Source organism: Oryctolagus cuniculus, chromosome 3, assembly GCF_051225735.1.
Source record: "Oryctolagus cuniculus isolate XC-2025 breed Fujian yellow rabbit chromosome 3, ASM5122573v1, whole genome shotgun sequence".
Lineage (NCBI taxonomy): Eukaryota > Metazoa > Chordata > Mammalia > Lagomorpha > Leporidae > Oryctolagus > Oryctolagus cuniculus.
In genome coordinates, this window is record NC_142869.1 from 5,587,156 (window position 1) to 5,605,167 (window position 18,012).

Genomic DNA, 18,012 nt, shown 5'->3' on the forward strand with positions numbered 1-18,012 from the left:
ATCTGTGTGTGTATGTGTGTGTGTGTGTGTGTGTGTCTCCCTCCCTCTCCCTACCACTCTGCCTTTCAAATAAATAAATCTTTTAAAAACACGCTGGAGAGAAGATGCCAAAAACTGAAGACCCCAAGAACCTGCAGAAGAGCACCTTGGGTAACAGGCTCACCCCGAAGCCGCTGGCGGGGGTGGGGCTGATCGGATGACCTTTGCTCTACTCCCTGCAGCACTAAGATGCTCTTAGCCAGAAAAACGTTCCCAGCTGCCTGGCCCTGGCCCTTCTCCGCCCCAGTGACGGCTCCTGATGGCAGCCGTGGGATGCGGAACACGGCCTCCCTGCTCTGTGCACGCCTCCTTGCTCGTCTCTCTGAGACCCAAGAGTGACTCGGCACTACCAGATCTCATTGCATGGCCAAGACATAGACACCGCGTGTTCACGGGCTGCCGTGACGGCTTACTTGAGGAAAATAAGGGCTTTGGGGGACCGGAAGCAGCTCCCGCTCTTCTCGGTGTGGGGAAGACGCCGCGTGCCCGGCCAACAGGGTGGTGCCTGGGTCCCAGCTGTCCTACCTGCCTCACTTCATCGCAGAACAGGACGAAGACCAGGGCGTAGAGGATGAGCTCGGGGGTGTGCGGCACCGAGTGGAAGTCCATGAGCAGCACGTAGGCGAAGAGCAGCAGGAAGGCGATGTAGAAGACCACGTTCCAGGAGAAGACCACGAACGGCGAGGTGAAGAAGGCCACGTAGTGCCACAGCAGCCGCCTGTGCTTGTCCACGGGCTTCTTTCTGGACGGACACGCAGCGCAGCATGAGTGTCCACGCAGACACGCGTGGCCCCCGCCCCCCCCCCCCCACGGGCAAACCCAGGCCTCCCGGGTCAGAACTGTGGTGAAGACAAACACACGATCCCACCTCTGCCGACTGGAAATCGGACCCGGGGGCAGGCGTGTGGTGCAATGGGGTTAAGCTGCCGTTAGGGAGGCCTGCATCCCGTATCGGAGTTCCAGTCCCAGCTCCTCTGCGTCCTACCCCGCTCCCTAGGAATGTGCCTGGGAGGCAACAGGTATTGGCTCAAGTACTCGGGTCCCCGCCATCCATGCAGGAGATGTGGATGGAGTTCTTGGCTCCTGGACTCTGGTCATTTGGGGAGTGAACCAGCAGATGGAAGATCTCTCTCTTCTTTCTCTCCTCTCTGTCTCTCTCTCTCTCTCTTCCCATCTCCCTACCTCTCAATAAATAAATAATGTTTTTATTTATTAAAAAATCAAACTCAGGCCGGCACCGCGGCTCAATAGGCTAACCTCCACCTGCAGTGCCGGCACCCCGAGTTCTAGTCCCGGTCGGGGCACCAGATTCTGTCCCGGTTGCTCCTCTTCCAGTCCAACTCTCTGCTGTGGCCCAGGAGTGCAGTGGGGGATGGCCCAAGTCCTTGGGCCCTGCACCCCATGGGAGACCAGGAGAAGCACCTGGCTCCTGGCTTCAGATCAGCGCGGTGCACCGGCCGCAGTGCGCCAGCCGCAGCGGCCATTGCGGGGTGAAACAACAGAAAAAGGAAGACCTTTTTCTCTGTCTCTCTCACTGTCCACCCTGCCTGTCAAAAAAAAAAAAAAATCAAACTCGGGGAAATCTAGGGAAGATATCAGACCAAGTGCATAGGCACTAGCACAAACGTGCGTCTGACGTTACCATTGACACAAGGGCACAACACATGGATGTGTACACACACAAACACACGTGAACTGTGTCATTTGACCTACCTAAACGACACAAAGCCGCAGCCCACCAGAGGTATAATGAACAGACACAGAATAATCTTCCAGTTCTTGGTGTCTCGGGAAATCTCGCCATACCACTGCTTGGAGAGGAAATTCTGCAGAGAAACAAGAGGCCGAGGTAATGACCGTGGCCTGGCGGCCGGCCTCCCTCCCAGTCCCACCCTCCCAGAGGACACAACCCCCGAATCAACGTCCGATGCTTTGACACCAGCTACTTGGCTTCCAATGGGCTAGGATACAGCAAGTGAAAATTCTCTTTGGTTTTCAGCATTTTTTTGTCTAGTCAGGGGTAAGTGAACCGTAAAACAAAGGCTGTGTGAGGTCCAAATTCAAAGAACGCATGAATTTTTAACCAGCGCTGATTCCTGTTGTGTGCGTGTAAGCCAGCGTCTTCCTCGCTCTCTTCCCTTCAGTGACAAATCTGCAGGCACAGCCAATGCTGTCTGCAGGGTCCCCAGGGCTCCTGTCTGGAGACAGACACGGGATGCTCTTGTCGGGAAACGGGGAGGAAGCCGGGAAGGGAGCCCCGGCTGCTGTCTCCACCTCCATCCAGACCGCCCCAGGCCCTGATGCTGGGGCACAAAGACCTCCAGGGAGCTGGCAACTGCACCTCGCACACTGCCTCGGAGAGCTGGAGAGGCAGGTGTTGACCAGACCACTGGTCAGGGCCCAGCCGGGCGAGGGGGCGGGCTGGCAGGGAGGGTGGGGCTGGCATGCCCCGCCCCCAGCCCCGGGCTTCGGTCCTTCCCTACAAAATCTGTAGGCTTCCAAGCCCAGGCCAGCTTGCCCTCAGTCTCCCCAGGGCTCCGGTTTCTGGGTCAGCAGTGTGACAGGGTGTGGGGTCTAGGAGGCCACGAGCAGAGCTCGGCAAAGGCCAAGGCAGCCAGCCCAGCCCCCCAGGCACAGCCCGGCCCCAGCGCCCGTCTCATTCCAACCAACTGCAGTGCAGCGAGGCCAACACAGCAGTAGCAAGGCCCCTTCCCTGCGTGTCCCCTGTCACGGCTCTCATGGACGCCAGCCCCGGTGCAGGGCCAAATGGACTTAGTTCGGAAATGCTCAGGTACTTCGGGGCTGCACGGCACAGTGGGAAACCCATGCAGGAGACGGTGGCCACGGGCTCAGGGCCTGGCACTGCTACCTCCCAGCGGTGCCAGCTAAGAGCACGTGCAGAACCTCGCTGAGCTCCGGAGCCCTCGTTAGTGAGATGGGACTGGCATTGTGCAGCCGAAGCGTGCAGTGGCGTGGCTGACAGGTGACAGTCCCTGTGTCCCTTCCCCACCTCTCCCTCCTCACACCTACACCTACACACCCAGTGGGAACCGTGAGCCAAGGCACCACTCCCTTCCATGCAGGCACCTCTAGGCTGGATGCACCCATTTCCCAACAGCTCCTCTGCTGCCATCACTCCCCCTAAAAACCAAGAAAGTAGGGGCCGGCACTGTGGCGCAGTGGGTTAAAGCCCCAGCCTGAAGTGCCAGCATCCCATATGGGCACCGATTCTAGTCCCAGCCGCTCCTCTTCTGATCCAGCTCTCTGCCATGGCCTGGGAAAGCAGTAGAAGATGGCCCAAGCCCCTGGGTCCCTGCACCCACATGGGAGACCTGGAAGAAGCTCCTGGCTCCTGGTTTCCGATTGGCCTAGCTCCAGCCGTTGTGGCCATTTGGGGAGTGAACCAGCAGATGGAAGACCTCTCTCTCTCTCTCTGTCTCTCTCTGTAACTCTGTATTTCAAATAAATAAAAGTAAATCTTAAAAAAGAGAACCGAGACCGGCACCGCGGCTCACTAGGTTAATCCTCCGCCTGCGGCACCAGCACCCCAGGCTCTAGTCCCGGTCGGGGCGCCAGATTCTGTCCCAGTTGCCCTTCTTCCAGTCCAGCTCTCTGCTGTGGCCTGAGAGTGCAGTGGAGGATGGCCCAAGTGCTTGGGCCCTGTACCCCATGGGAGACCAGGAGAAGCACCTGGCTCCTGGCTTTGGATCAGTGCGGTGCGCCAGCCGCAGCGGCCATTGGGGGGTGAACCAACAGCAAAAGAAGACCTTTCTCTCTGTCTCTCTCTCTCACTGTCCACTCTGCCCATCAAAAAATAATAATAATAATAAAATAAAAATATAAAAAGACCCAAGACAGCAACAGCTAACTTCAAGGATGGCGCCCTCATGTGTCACCACGCCAAATCCCTACACAGCCCTCCCTAGGGTCACCATTATCCCTACCTGACAAAGCACCCGGATCCATCACCCCACACCCAGTAAGGGGTGCAGTGTGGATAGAGACACAGCAGTGGGATCCAGAAGCCCAGCTCACAGCTCCAGTTAGGCACTGTTGGCTTTGTGCAAACTCAGAATATTCCTTCTCCTTGAAGCAAGCGTCCCCACAGTGCCTGCCCGCTGCCACCTCCGGTCATCACCCAGCTGCCCCCTGTGGCTTTCTCACTGGAGAAGGGTTTCCTAGTAGTATTGTTTTCTCATGCTGCTGATCGCATTTGCTACAAGCGATCTGCTTCTGGGCCCGTAGCCTGGCGACAACGACTTACCTGGACCCCCGGCTGCGCGATGAAATGCTGGTCTGTGGCCTCCACGGCCAGTTCCAAACAGTTGCTCCCGCCCCAGGCTTCACAGGAATAGACCAGCAGCTGCTCAGCCAAGTCCTCGTCGCTGCTGTAGCACTCTGTGAACAGCTCTGCAGGGACGCCATCAGCAAAGAGAGGAGCTGGAGCCAGGGACGCCACACACACACACACACACACACACACGTGTGCCACTGTCCTTTCCCCACCCCCAGCCAAGCCCTGAATCCAAGAGCAGCCCAGGTGCAGGATCCAGACTGACACGGGCACAGAGACCGCATCACAACTCAGCCCTTCACTGAGCAGAGAGCTGCCCTGGGGGTCCCACACCCACAGCTCCATCCTACAGTGAGTGCAGCCACACTGGACCTGGGGAGCCCCCTCTTTGGTGGGCTTCAGCCTGGGCACAGGTGGACCCGTGCCTCCCCTTAGCTAGGCAGGCCCTTGTCCCTCTCACGTCAATTCCATGCTTTCCTGGTGAGTCTCTGGGCAGCTAGACGCAGTGCGGGACAGAAAGGAGAAGTGCGGAGCTAGCCCTCGCAGGGCGCGCATACATTTCAAAGCCTAATGACCAAGAGACCAAGATGTAGTTGCTTCAGGAGAAACAGAGAAATCAAAACAGCAAGAGCTGTGGCCTAACTTCGGGCACCTAGAAATGTACACAGCACCCCTGAAATTTGGTAGCTTCAAAGAAGTCATTGGACACTTTCTTCCCCAACACGCAGATGCTAAACACAGAAGCATTTTTTCATTAAATAAGACAACAGGCCGGCGTGCATGCAAAGAGCCCTCTGCAGGCGTACAGCCACACGAGAAATCAGGAGACACTGAGCAGGCTGGAGCTGTGCTGTTGGGAGGCAGTGCAAGTCTAGATTCCTCCCATTCCCAAGGGGTCCGGGCTTCTGCCCAGAGCTCAACAAGTTCAAAGACTGAAGAGCAAGTAGAAGTCAGACATCGCCCTCTAGAGGCGCCCCAGGAGACCTCCGCCCCGCCACGCCCCTCCAGGTGAGGAGCCGGCTCAGGGACGCTCCGTCTGCGCAGGGCCGCAGGACCGCCGTTCCCCACGTGGCCAGCAGGGAATCGAGGCTTAGGAAACCGACCAAAGATACCGCTCCGACTCTGCCTGTGCTTCTGTGAGAAACCATCTGTGTTCCTGCTCCAGGGGCCTGGGGTCTTCTGGAAGGATTTATTTAGGAAATTAACAGGCTAACTCACTAGTCCGCACATCAGAAAAAGTCTCAGACCTGCCAGTGTCTTAACAGCATCTAAAAAAACCAAACTGTTCTGCCGCGTTCCCGAAGGTGCTGAGGCACTTAGACCTGGGCCTTGGGTGCGTGGCATCAGAGAGCCCCAATGTCTGCACGTTTGCTCCTGGGGAAGCCAGCAAGGGCTCCAGACCAAGAGGTCTGTGTATGGCAAGCACAGTGCTTGGTCAGGCCAGCAGGGGGCGCTTGGACACACCACCGACCTTGGCCACTGGGCCTGGGAGTGCCACCCATGGTGTGTGGGACACCGGGCAGACCTGCACCTGCCACGGAGCCCCATTCCTGGAGACGCACCTGCTGCGCGGGTCTCGTACTCGTTTGCCAGCTCCTCGGACTCCCCAGCAGCGTTGATGTCATTCTTCACCTTGGCCAGCGTCTTCAGGAGCTTGCTGGCTCCCAGGGCCGCCAGGGTACAACCCCTGGTCTTTGGGGGAGGCAGAGAATGTTAAGCGGTCACATCAACATGAATGACAGACAAGTGGGAAGTCCCGGCGAAATGGGGATGGAAGTCTGAAACTACTCGCAACGATTCCAAGTAAAACTTGTAATGGGCACAAGACAGCCTTGAACTTGAGTGTGTGTGGACAGAGGCCTTGAATGAGGAAGCAGCATATAAAGAGGACAATATCAAGATAATTGCCATGAGACACTGACAGCAAGGCTCTGACGGCGGGGTGCCAGGCTACTGGAACAGCTCAAAGGGACAGACAGTGGACAACGACATAGGAGATGGGGTCAAAGCAACTGCTAAGACCCTGTGTGTGAATCCAGCGCTCAGTGTCCAACTTTACACTCTACAAATGGAGGAGGTACTGCATGTGTCCTTAAGTCATCACAAAGATTAGTACTTGCTAAGTCACAAGGCCAAGCAGCAGTGTGTTTTCCAAAGTACAGTTGTTTCGGGCCCTACTTCCTGTCCATAATGCAATAAAGCCAGAAAATGGCTTTTAAATTAGATGAGAAAACAATCACACATGTTCTCCCAGCTGGGAAGCAGGTGCTTCCCGGGTCGTGCCTCAAACACAGCTACCTTCCCAAGCACAGCTCCACGGACACGAACCAGAGACCCGTGCTCGTGGGAGGGCAGACCCTCTGCTGGACTGGCGAGGTCTGGGACCGGACAGGTGAAAAGTCAGAACTGTTACAGCAGCACGAACGTTTGGTGTATATGTAGCACGGCCATGGGCATTTACCTGCTCCCAAATGACTTTGGAGAGTTCTTTCTTGTTCTGCAGAATGGCCCAGATGAAGAGGGCTTGCAGGGGGTGCCGGGTGATGAAGGCCACGTCCTGGGAGGGGTGAGAGCCTGTGGTCAGCCCGTGTAATGGACGTGGCTTTGCGTACACTACTCTCCCAGGGAAAGTGGGGGTCAGGAAGCCTTGGGGGAGAGCCCCTGCTTGGAGACCTCGTAGCTTTACGTCTGAGCCTGTGACGTCCCCTCTGCGACTCACTAGTTAGTCTCCCTCGACACAAAATCTTTTATCAATCATAAAAGACAACGAACAACTAGACAGAAAGCTGTAAGAGGTGGAAATACGTACTGCAAGCAATTTTAAAACTGAGTGACTTCCCACAGGCCACAGAGAAAGTAGTTCCTTCTCATCACTATATAAATCTGTTTTTCACCTAGAAAAATAAATCATTCAAACTAAATTCTAAATTTCCTTCCGTTTCAGTTCAAATATCACAACCTAAAACTGCTGGCCTTTCATTCAAAGATTTGACTCCCAACATTTCCATTAGAATCCCAGCTCCTGTTCAACAGTCACCATCTTCAGTGGAAATTTTCCCGACAGAAAACAGTTAGCAGTACGTGTTCCTTATAGGTTTTACCGAAGTATTAAAATACGTGAAGCCCAGAGACACACACTGCAGAGGTTCCAACACAAACAGGGTCCAACGGAAGCTCTCTAAACACTTCTAATTCACACACACGCCTAGCTCTGTAAGGTTTTTAACACAGAGAATTACAAAAGGTCATCTACTCTGGGTCCCCAAGTCAAGAATTTAAGGCAGGTAGCTTGAGAGTTGACAGCAGAAAAGCAAGAGGAAAATGAGGAGATGCGATCAGAAGAAAAACCACAATAAAAGGTGCATTAGTGAGCAAGTCGTCATGGTAACCAGAGATCGGCTCTGCCGGCAGCTGTAGAACCAGCGCCGATTCTACACCCGAGGGTGGCCTTCTGTGGTGGGGAAGAGCTGGGGTCTTTACACAACTCCCCTCTGATTAGATCAATCTTTCAGCAAAGGGTGCTGATGTTGACCAATGGAAACTGGGCCTGCTGGTCCCTAACGCGGGAAGGCCCTGGGGGACCGTAGGTAGCACAGCGACAGCATCTTCTCAGAGAGACACCTGGGTTATCCCTCTGGAGATACTCATGGTCCCTGTCCTCAGAGAGAACGCTGGTCAGGCGCTCGGTCTCTCGCATGGGAAGCAGGGAGTGACCTGAAGCAGATGCCGGCCAGAAGCCTGAGCCATGTGTTTGTCCCTGCGTCCTGTTAGACGCTCACAGAAGCCTAAGCCATAGCGGGCGGCCATGTGTTTGTCCCTGCGTCCTGTTAGAGGCTCACACAAGGCACAACACACTGAGCTCTGCAACTCAGAAACATTGTAGCAAGTAGGAAATGTAGCACAGGGGATAAAGCAAGGCGAGAGAAAAGGCACCAGGCAGACTCGGTGTCACAGACAAAGAATTAAGCGGGTCAACATGGCGAAGAGGTAGAGAACGGGAGAGCAGGAAGCGAGAGGTTTTTTTCTAAAGGAAGACAAAAGATCAGAGCCGCCGGGCAGACAGCTCTCCCGGGACCTACGCGGAGCTCCACGTCCAAGTCGTCCCTGCTGCTTCTCTCCTCCTTCCAGAAGCCTCTCCGGAAGCTTGCAACCAGCTTCCAGACGAAGGTGAGCAGGGCGTCGTTGTAGGAGTTCTTGGCGATCTGCAGGTTGCGGTACACCAGGGTGCTGAAGTGGTTGGAGAAGAGCTCAGTGAGGACGTCGTTGGTGAGAAACTTCTGCAGGTTCAAGCCGTTCTCCAGGAAGAGGCGGACGAACTTGGGCCTGTCCTTGATAAGGGCCGTGAACATGACTTCTTGGAGGTCCGCAGACTACGGAGAAAGAACAGAGACAGGACTCGCACCCCACGCCCCCAAAGAAAACACCAGGCATCTTTCTCAGCTTTGAGAATGAAATGTAGCTTTTCCATGTTCACACCACGGTGGATTTCAGTTCAAACATCTAGGTGGGGCAGCGGCGTGGTGGAATCTTTGAAATGAGCCAGAGGAGGGCTCGTGCTTACATAGGGTGGAGCTAAGTACACCCTGACCACCCTGACTCCCATGCAAGGGTGACGCTGGTCAAGAATCCCTGGCAAAAGCAGGGGCTCAGCTAGGGGCCGAGGGCCAGCAGCAGCTGGGACCATTTCTCTGAAGGCTACCCTGATGGCGGACTCACCACCAATGCTGTCTCTTCACTCGGCACCACGGGATCCACTGCCTTTCCCAGGCACCCATGAACCTTCCATCATGGCCACTGACGTCTCTAATACCATCGGCAAAACGGAGTCCACCATAGCATGTGCAAACCTCACGTACCAGGCAAAGGCATGGGATGTTGCTTACTGGTAAGGCACTGGAACACTGGGCTGTTACACTTCCTACTTTTCTTTACCTCCATGTCATGGGTTCCTAACCAAACGTACCCCATAGAAGCCTATGGAGACGCTTCAGAAAGCTAACTGATGCTTACTCCAGACACAAACCAGCGGGCCACAGCTTGCACCAGCTCTTAGATGTGTTCTGTGCATCCCACAGGACGTGCGGCCATTTGATCCCATTGCCAATGTTTAGAAATCAGAAGGCTCACCCAGGTCTACACTTAGGAATGGAAACCAGAAGCCCTGGTGACATGGCGAGCACCTGCCAGAGCGGAACAGCAGCCGCTCCCGGGAGCCCTCACTGTTGCCAACTCAGCCCACTTCACCCACTCATGCCTTGGCCCCAATTTAGGTGAACAGCCTCTGCCAATGGCAGCATTAACAGCTCATGTTTCTGTCTAATGGTGGTCTCTTGGGGACCACTCGCTGCCTGGAGAGGGAACTGTCAAGGTTCCCTTGGGCCCCTGCAGGATGGATCCCACTGGACCGGGCACGGCAAGAGCGGCAGCTGCTCTCGGTCCTCAAGGCCCCGGATCGCACACACCCTCCCAAGTCCACGTGCTTTCCCGTCGGCTACACACCTGAAACCCGCAGGACTTGGGAAAACACACATTGCTGGAGTCAACCTGGAATTTCCGGCTCAGCAAGTACAAGGTGGGGTCCAGTAGTGTCCAGCACATGGCTGCCAGTCTAGGGCCACCCTCTGAGAAGCACTGGCCGAGGGGAGAGAGACCAGGCTTTGCAGAGAGACAAGCCTTGGCTTCCAAACCTCATTCTACCATCTTCCTGCTAGGTGACCTAGAATAAAATTGTGTCTGCAACCCTCAGTGGCTTTTCTCTGACACAGGTGGTTGTGAGGACGAAACAAGATAGCACAGGTCAAGCTCCTTCCAGAAATTTCAGTTCAGAGCCAGTCCTCAAGGAATCACCAGCAACGTCCACCTTGCAATGGCCAAGGAGCCATGGATCCATGAGGGACAAGGAAATTAACACAATGAGACTGCGCTGTGCATGGTAAAAGGCTGCACAAATATTATTATGCCAGAGATGTTTATTCATTTTTAAAGACAGAGTGCTTAGTAAGTGCCGATGTTCTAAGCACTCCGGAAACACTGTGTGACTGAATCACCATGACAGGCCGAGGTCCACCATCTCCCTTTTCTGATGAGCGGGGTGTGCTGGTCAGTGTTTTCAGCTCTCAGAAAGGACATACAGGCCTTGATTTGTCATTGATTTGTCATCTTTGCCTATTTCCATGGTGCAAACTCTCCACCTTGGCCAGGTTTTCAGTACTAGTGGGGCGACACTGAATGCAGCCTTGGGAATGGATGCAGAGCCACGTGTGACTGTGCGGGTATAGTATTTCCTGCACACGGGTGCACCAGACGTAAATAACCTGGGGCATAGACAATAGCGAATACAGTAAAAGGACTCGATGGTGGTGAGATTTAATTACTTGTTACCTTTAACTTACTTTAGTTCTAGGCTTGCATAATTTAATTTTTAATAATGACTAAGTTGAACAACCAACTGACAAAATCCCTAAAACTTCAGCAGCTGCTTCTGTAAATCAGAGTAAGCCAGTGGGAGCTGGCCCCACCAGGCCACGCGGGAGGAAGTTGAGACACTGAGAGGTTATGTACAATGGCAAGAGCCTTGCCGTGGGGCTGGCCCCAGGCTCTTAACCGTTACTACCCTTCACTTTTTTTTTTTTTTTTTGACAGGCAGAGTAGACAGTGAGAGAGACGGAGAGAAAGGTCTTCTTTTTGCCGTTGGTTCACCCTCCAATGGCGCGCTGATCCGATGGCAGGAGCCCGGTACTTATCCTGGTCTCCCATGGGGTGCAGGGCCCAAGCACTTGGGCCATCCTCCACTGCCCTCCTGGGCCACAGCAGAGAGCTGGCCTGGAAGAGGGGCAACCGGGACAGAATCTGGCGCCCCGACAGGGACTAGAACCTGGGGTGCTGATGCTGCAGGTAGAGGATTAGCCTAGTGAGCCGCGGCGCTGGCTGTCTACCCTTCACTTCTAACAATCATTAGCCAAGTTAATAAAGTTAAACGCACCACTCACTGGGCACCTGACTTTGCGTTTATCTGTAGCATCTGACCTAACTTAAATAGAATGCTTCACACACAAGGATTCCTTTAGGAACCAATCAGCCAGATCTGACAGCCTGCTTTTCCTCCACTAACTAAAGCCTGGCGCTGTGTAATCAGGTCCACTATCCCGCCAAGACAAACACGGACGATGTTTGCTAAGGGAATGAATCGCTTAAAAATTCATGATCCATTACTGTATTTGCACAGCTCCCATTAAAATTGATCACATGTTCATATAGATCCAGTTTCAGTCTTGTTTATACAATAGGTCTGACAGTGTTTCTGAATCGGGCTGTCTAGGATAAAAGTTATGAGACAGCAGCCCCTTCAAATCTAGACCTACAAATACAACTATATTCTCCCTGCCACTAAGGACTGAATTAACTCAGAAGAGCTGAAAACAGAGAAGCAGGCTTGCAAGTACGGCCTGCGAGTGTAAGTCCGACAGCTCCTCCCTCCTCCTCCCCATCCGTCTAAGGCAGATGAGCTTCAGTCACACGCAAGGCGGCGCTGCTACCACACGCGGTCCTAACACGCACAGCAAATTGCCAAGTGAGAAAAGGCAGTCGACTGGAAATAATGGTTTTATGGCAAGTGCCGCTTCCACATTAAAGGTGCTGCCTTTGCCGGCACAGTCCCAAACGCCCAGCGCTGAGACATTCACTGATGATTTCAGTCCAGCTGTCCTGTCTCCCTCCTGCACCTCCCTGTTGCCAACTCCCTTTCTCAGGACTCGGCAAGGCAGAGGGGGCAGGAAGCAGAAGGAGGGCTGCCGTCCGGGTTCCGGTCAAGAACGTCCCCTCACCATGCACATACGCACTTTCCCGTTTCACCCACCCACTCCCGAGAGGCGATCCGTGCCGTCTCACTGAGACAGCCATCGTGGCCGAAGGACCATGAAGCTTGGATGGCGCTGGTGGATGGACGAGACCTCGTGTGAGAACATCTGTGTCAGGAGCCCAGTGCCCAGACAAGGCACGTGGGGCTCAGCAACACTGACGTACCAGGACGGGAGGATCCTTCCAGGGGGCCTTCCCGGGGAGGGGGGGCCCTCTCCCCAACAAGCCGATCGCTGCTGAGCGCACTGCCGGCCCAGCCCTGGAGTAACCCAGGGGCCTTGCTTACCTCCCAGCGACGGTCGTTGGTGAAAATCTCGTCGTTGGCCAGGTCCAGCTGGTTCCACTCCAGCAGCAGCTTGAGCTGTCCGTTCCAGTTGTCCTTGTCTTGCTCGTTGGTGCTGAAAGCTGTGCGGGGGAAGCCAGAGGAGACCCAGAAAGCAGAGTCAGACCCGTGGCGTGAGGCCGCTCTCAGAGCCACGTGGGGTCAGAGGCAGCTTCGAGAGTATCCTCTTAGAATCAGACACTCGGAGCTGCCATTTCCATTCAACTCCAGTCACTCTCGCCCCCATTTCAAAGATCCTGAGGCATGGACTAAGGACCCACTCAGGCTCACAGTGTCATAGGGGATACACAGAGTCCATGATCTGACAATGGTTCAACGTAATGATTTTTTAACTTTCAGACAGCAGAGAAGTGTATGTACAGGGCCATTCTGTTTCTCACTTTCAGAACACTATCCAGTGAACTACAGCCGACGCTTTGTTATAAAGCAGGCTTTCTATTAGATGGCTTTGCCTAGCTGCAGGTGAATGCGAGTGTTCCGAGCGTGCTTAGGGACGCCAGCACTGGACCAGGATGTTGGGAAGGTGTATCCAGGCATTCAAGTTCGGGTATTTTCAGTTCTCGATGGGTTAACCAGGATGCAAACCCAGCATAAGTCTAGCAGCACCGGTGTTGAGATTCTCCCGAGATTCAGCTTCTACAACCATTCTTTTCCAAGGGCTGAATCTGACTTACGCTGTGCGTGAATCTATGACAGTGATAATCCCTCACACCGTAACATCCTTCCTGTCTTTTCCAGAATCTTCTGTCTGTTTATCTGAGCAGATATAACTCCACTTGAATCAGCACCATAATCAGCACCATCATAACCCAGTTTTTGGCAAGAACAATCAAAATTCTAGTGGGTGACAGAGGCTTCGACTGCATCTGCTGCCTGCCTGGTCCTCTTCATTGTACTTTGCCTTTTTTTTTTTTTTTTTTTTTTGAGTTAGACAGTGAGAGAGGAGAGAGACAGAGAGAAAGGTCTTCCTTCCATTGGTTCACCCAACAAATGGCCGCTACAGCCGGTGCACTGAGCCAATCCAAAGCCAGGAGCCAGGTGCTTCCTCCTGGTCTCCCACGCGGGTGCAGGGCCCAAGGACTTGGGCCATCCTCCACTGCACTCCCGGGCCACAGCAGAGGGCTGGCCTGGAAGAGGAGCGACCGAGACAGAATCTGGCACCCCAACTGGGACTAGAACCTGGGGTACCGGTGCCACAGGAAGAGGATTAGCCCAGTGAGCCACGGCGCCGGCTGTACTTTGCCTTATTAATCAAGCGGTTCAATTCCGAATAGTGAGGCTTTGCCAAGGATCTACTTATTACAGGTCATATTACCTTTGATGTTTTTCTAACACAGTAAAAATCATACATGAGAATTGTTACTTTTCTTTTTTTGTTGCTTTTTAGATATTTATTTATTTATTTGAGATGTAGAATTACAGACAGAGAGGGAGAGACACAGAGAAAGGTCTTCCATCTGCTGGTTCACTCCCCAAATGGCTGCAACAACCAGACCTGGGCCAATATGAAGCCAAGAGTTTCCTCTGGGTCTCCCACATGGGTGCAGGGACCCAAGGACTTGGGCCATCTTCCACTGCTTTCCCAGGCCACAGCAGAGAGCTGGATCAGAAGAGGAGCAGCCGGGACTCGAACCCACACACACATGGGATGCCAGCACTGCAGGTGGAGGCTTAGCCTGCTACACCACAGCGCTGGCCCCAGCCTGAGTTTCATTCATAAGCTTTGGGAGATTTGTAAACCCCTGAAAATGAATGCAACATTATTTATCTGTGTGGCATGTGTATTTCCACACATGTAACTCCAGGACAAAAACACACAGTTCTGTCACATTCTCAAAGCAGTCCCCAACAGTAAAAAAAAAAAAAAAAACTTTTTTTTAAACCACTGTTAGAAATAGCTTTTTGGAGAGTGCTTTGATCTTATTTGACCAGTATTTTAATGGCATAAAAATTCTTTTTCTATTAGGCAGATGCACCTCACCAAGTCAATAGTAGTTAGTTATCTGGATTCCAACTGAAGATAGAACTAAATGAAAGATTACATTTCGGCCAGCACCGCGGCTCACTAGGCTAATCCTCCACCTTGTGGTGCCAGCACACCGGGTTCTAGTCCCAGTCGGGGCGCTGGATTCTGTCCTGGCTGCTCCTCTTCCAGTCCAGCTCTCTGCTGTGGCCCGGGAGAGCAGTGGAGGATGGCCCAAGTGCTTGGGCCCTGCACCCCATGGAAGACCAGGAGAAGCACCTGGCTCCTGCCATCGGATCAGCGCGGTGCGCCGGCCGCGGCGGCCATTGGAGGGTGAACCAATGGCAAAGGAAGACCTTTCTCTCTGTCTCTCTCTCTCAGTGTCCACTCTGCCTGTCAAAAAAAAAAAAAATTACATTTCAGCAAAGCTGGTTTTACAAAAAGTCATGAAAAGCCCCGGACAGCAGCCCAGAGCTGACACTTGAGAAGGCGCTGCCGCACTCACCTTTGTACAGTGCATAGGATATGGCATTGCTCACAATCTCGTCCCCAGCTTCTTCCATCTTAATAACTGTTAATAGGTGAGAACTTTCAAGAATTTCTTTGAGCTGGCAACATTGAAAGAAAAAAAATTATCAGCCAGTTTTCTTCAGCATAAATTTCTCTCCTTACACCTCTTGGGGATTTCCAGGTCTCCTTCATTCCTGTACCCACAGCTTCTAGTGTCTAAATGACCATAATGACCACCACGAGGGTCAGGCATTCGTCATACAGCAGCACACATAGCAAAAAGCCCCTAGCAAAGAGCCGAAAGCCTGATTTGACTAGATAGGTATGTGAGAGAGACAGACAGACAGACAATGCTTGGGGCACGGCAGATGCTCAATCGTTGAATGCGTATATTGATGAACAAAGGGCAAGAGAAGACCACAGAAACCACCCAACTGTGGTCCCAAAGGTTTAATGGCCATGAAACAGTCAGAAAGAAAAGTTCCAGTGGAAGTGAGAACCAAAAGACTCAGTGACTAATAAGGAGATAAAGACTTGGCTATGTTAGCCTTGGTGAAGCTTCTATAATGGTTAATTCTGAAGCTTTTTCAAAATGAAAGAGTCCCTAATTCCATTGGTAAGCCTGGTGAGAGCCTGGTGAGGGATTCTCTCTCTCTCTCTCTCTCTCTCTCTCTCTCTCTCTCTCTCTCGGAGAGCAAGTTTAGTTTCAGGTAGATTGAGTTCAGTGTGATGGTGGGTTTTCTTGGAAACAATTGGAACTGCAGAAGTCTCAGGAAGCGTGAGTGAGAAGTCTCGGGGTCTGTTGTTGGAAGGAAGTAGACTAGGGAGAGCTCTCTCGGATTTGAAAATTAGGTGAGCTTTTAAAGCCCCAGTTTCCTGGAAAAGGTAATTGATTCAGAAGACACAGTGCTCAGGACATGATGAGGAAGTCAACAAAAACTGCAGAAAAACACAGACCCAGGGGGATCTGAGGGAGAGGGTAGGTGGCGGGGGGGATGCGAGCAGAAAGGCAGTGTCTTCCCCACTTCTGCAGCCTCCGTTCGGGCTGAAGGAAAAGGCCCAACCACACATGAGGGGTTAAAAGGAGGGTCCAGGTCCCAACACTACGGTGCGCAAGTGCAGACAGGCAGTGCTAGAGAGGTGAGACATCTTCTCCTCTGAGATTAAAAAAGTGGGGGAGAAGGAAAAAATGAAAATGGACACAGAGCAAACCAAGGGTCAGAGAGATGGCCGCAGGGACCCACTACATACCCAGGCATTCTCCAGTGCTGTTCTGCCACTCCAACCCACGTGTGCTTTCCTGGACACAGCCTTGGGCACACTGCCCACCCCACACACGCTCAAGCCCTCCGGGGGAATCGCTGCGTTTGAACACAGCCTCAGGAAGCCCTTCATGAGCTCGTCAGCTTCCACTCACACATCTGCCCTTCCCGTCTCCTTTCAGCTCCTAGATGCAGCTGCCTTGACCAAGCGCAATACCAGGTGACCAAGTAGAAATACCAGGTGAGCGGTCACTAGAGCTCCACTTAACGCCAGTGCTACAGAAAGAAGGCTCGTCTGGACCTTTAACTCCTGAATTTCATTCTGGGTCCCCTGCTCCATCGAGACTCCTGGCTAACTGTCCTCTGTGTGAGGTCACGTCAGGCCAGGAGAGCCCCACTTCCTGTACTTTACTAAATGTGGCGGCCAAGGAGTCTGCGTGGACTTTCTCGTTACTGTCCAGGCTTCCCTTAAATAGCAACAAAGGGCACCAGGAGGAAGGAGAAATTACCTTCACTATTCCAGGATCTCAATTTACTTATAAACTCATTATTCAAAATCTCACAGTCTTTATACCAAATCCAACCTTCAACTCTCATGAGGAAACGGGCTCCATGATTAAAACGACCTCCTTGCTGGCAGCAAATCTCCAGGGACAGCACCTGCTGCTAAAAATAGCCAAATGTCAAAGGCCACTTGTGAATGAGCTGACGGGAGTGTGACCCATCGACACGAACGTGAGCTTTCTAACGGACTGAGCCGCGGGGAAGGTGCAAGGCACAGGTCATCAGCAGTCATGAGACGAGTGAGGACGCACAGCACTGGTGTGTTAAAATGCTTTTCTCAGCTTAGCAACAAGAAACACAAGCATCCAGGGGAGTCACACTTCTCACAGGGCCCAAGAAGGAAGATGAGGATTCCAAGAGATGTAGACTCCAGTTAGAGTCTGAATTCTGAAAACAGCATTGCCAGGGGCTCCTGTCCTGCCCACACCAACACAGAGGAAACACAGGGGCACATGTGTTGGCATTGTGGCATCAAAGCCTTGAATTTCAACCCTGCACGAGGAAACCCTTATGAGGAACAGACACTCCGGGAGTCACTGAACCTCTCTACACTGCGATCACCCCCAGGCCACCTGTGAGGACCAGAGCAGAATCCGAATTAAGCCCCGGCAGCTGCTGGCGGAGGTAGGGCTTAGATGGAGTCTCCCCCACCCCCTGCCCCAGCAACCTGGTTTCCTCTCTCCCAGCCCTCCGGGGTGTGGCCCCCAACGCACCCATCTGATCCAGCTGTCGGTCTCCTCCTCGGGCAGCCGGGACACGGTGCGGGGTAGGAAGCGCACCAGCTTCTCCTTGACGGTGGAGGAGGCCAGGGCGTCCTCCACCTCCACCAGACTGGCGATCACGTCCGCGATTTGCCCCGAGCCTTCCACCACCACACAGGGAATCTTGCTTTTGATGGAGGTGTTGATGGCCTGGGAGGGGGCGAGAGGGGGAACAGTGAGACAGAAGGGAGAGACACGGATGCTGGGCGGCCCCCGCCGAGCGTAGGCTCTAAGTCCAGCTGAAGAACAAACAGGCTGATCCTCCTGCGCTCTCTGCTCTGGGGCTTCGAAAGCAAACGCCAGCAGTGGCTTGTTGAGGAGCAGGAAAAGCCAGCCGCTGTGCAGCTTCCTCGGACAACAACGTCCACGGAGGACACGTGACGGGCTTGCGTTTTTAAAGGACTTGAGCTCAGCCCCGT

The 18,012-nt window shown here is 53.4% G+C and overlaps 1 protein-coding gene across 1 annotated transcript in view; it reads right to left on the bottom strand.

The window, feature by feature from the left end:
* Positions 1-18,012, bottom strand: part of TRPM8 (transient receptor potential cation channel subfamily M member 8) — a 92,974-nt gene that overhangs the window by 47,382 nt on the left and 27,580 nt on the right. The window contains exons 8-16 of the mRNA XM_089329711.1: positions 17,546-17,743; positions 15,002-15,104; positions 12,477-12,595; positions 8,413-8,703; positions 6,795-6,890; positions 5,896-6,025; positions 4,304-4,449; positions 1,753-1,865; positions 565-781 (exon numbers count right to left, since the gene is read on the bottom strand). Coding sequence (XP_089185837.1) covers positions 565-781; positions 1,753-1,865; positions 4,304-4,449; positions 5,896-6,025; positions 6,795-6,890; positions 8,413-8,703; positions 12,477-12,595; positions 15,002-15,104; positions 17,546-17,743 — 1,413 coding nt within the window. The remainder of the gene's footprint in view (positions 1-564; positions 782-1,752; positions 1,866-4,303; positions 4,450-5,895; positions 6,026-6,794; positions 6,891-8,412; positions 8,704-12,476; positions 12,596-15,001; positions 15,105-17,545; positions 17,744-18,012) is intronic.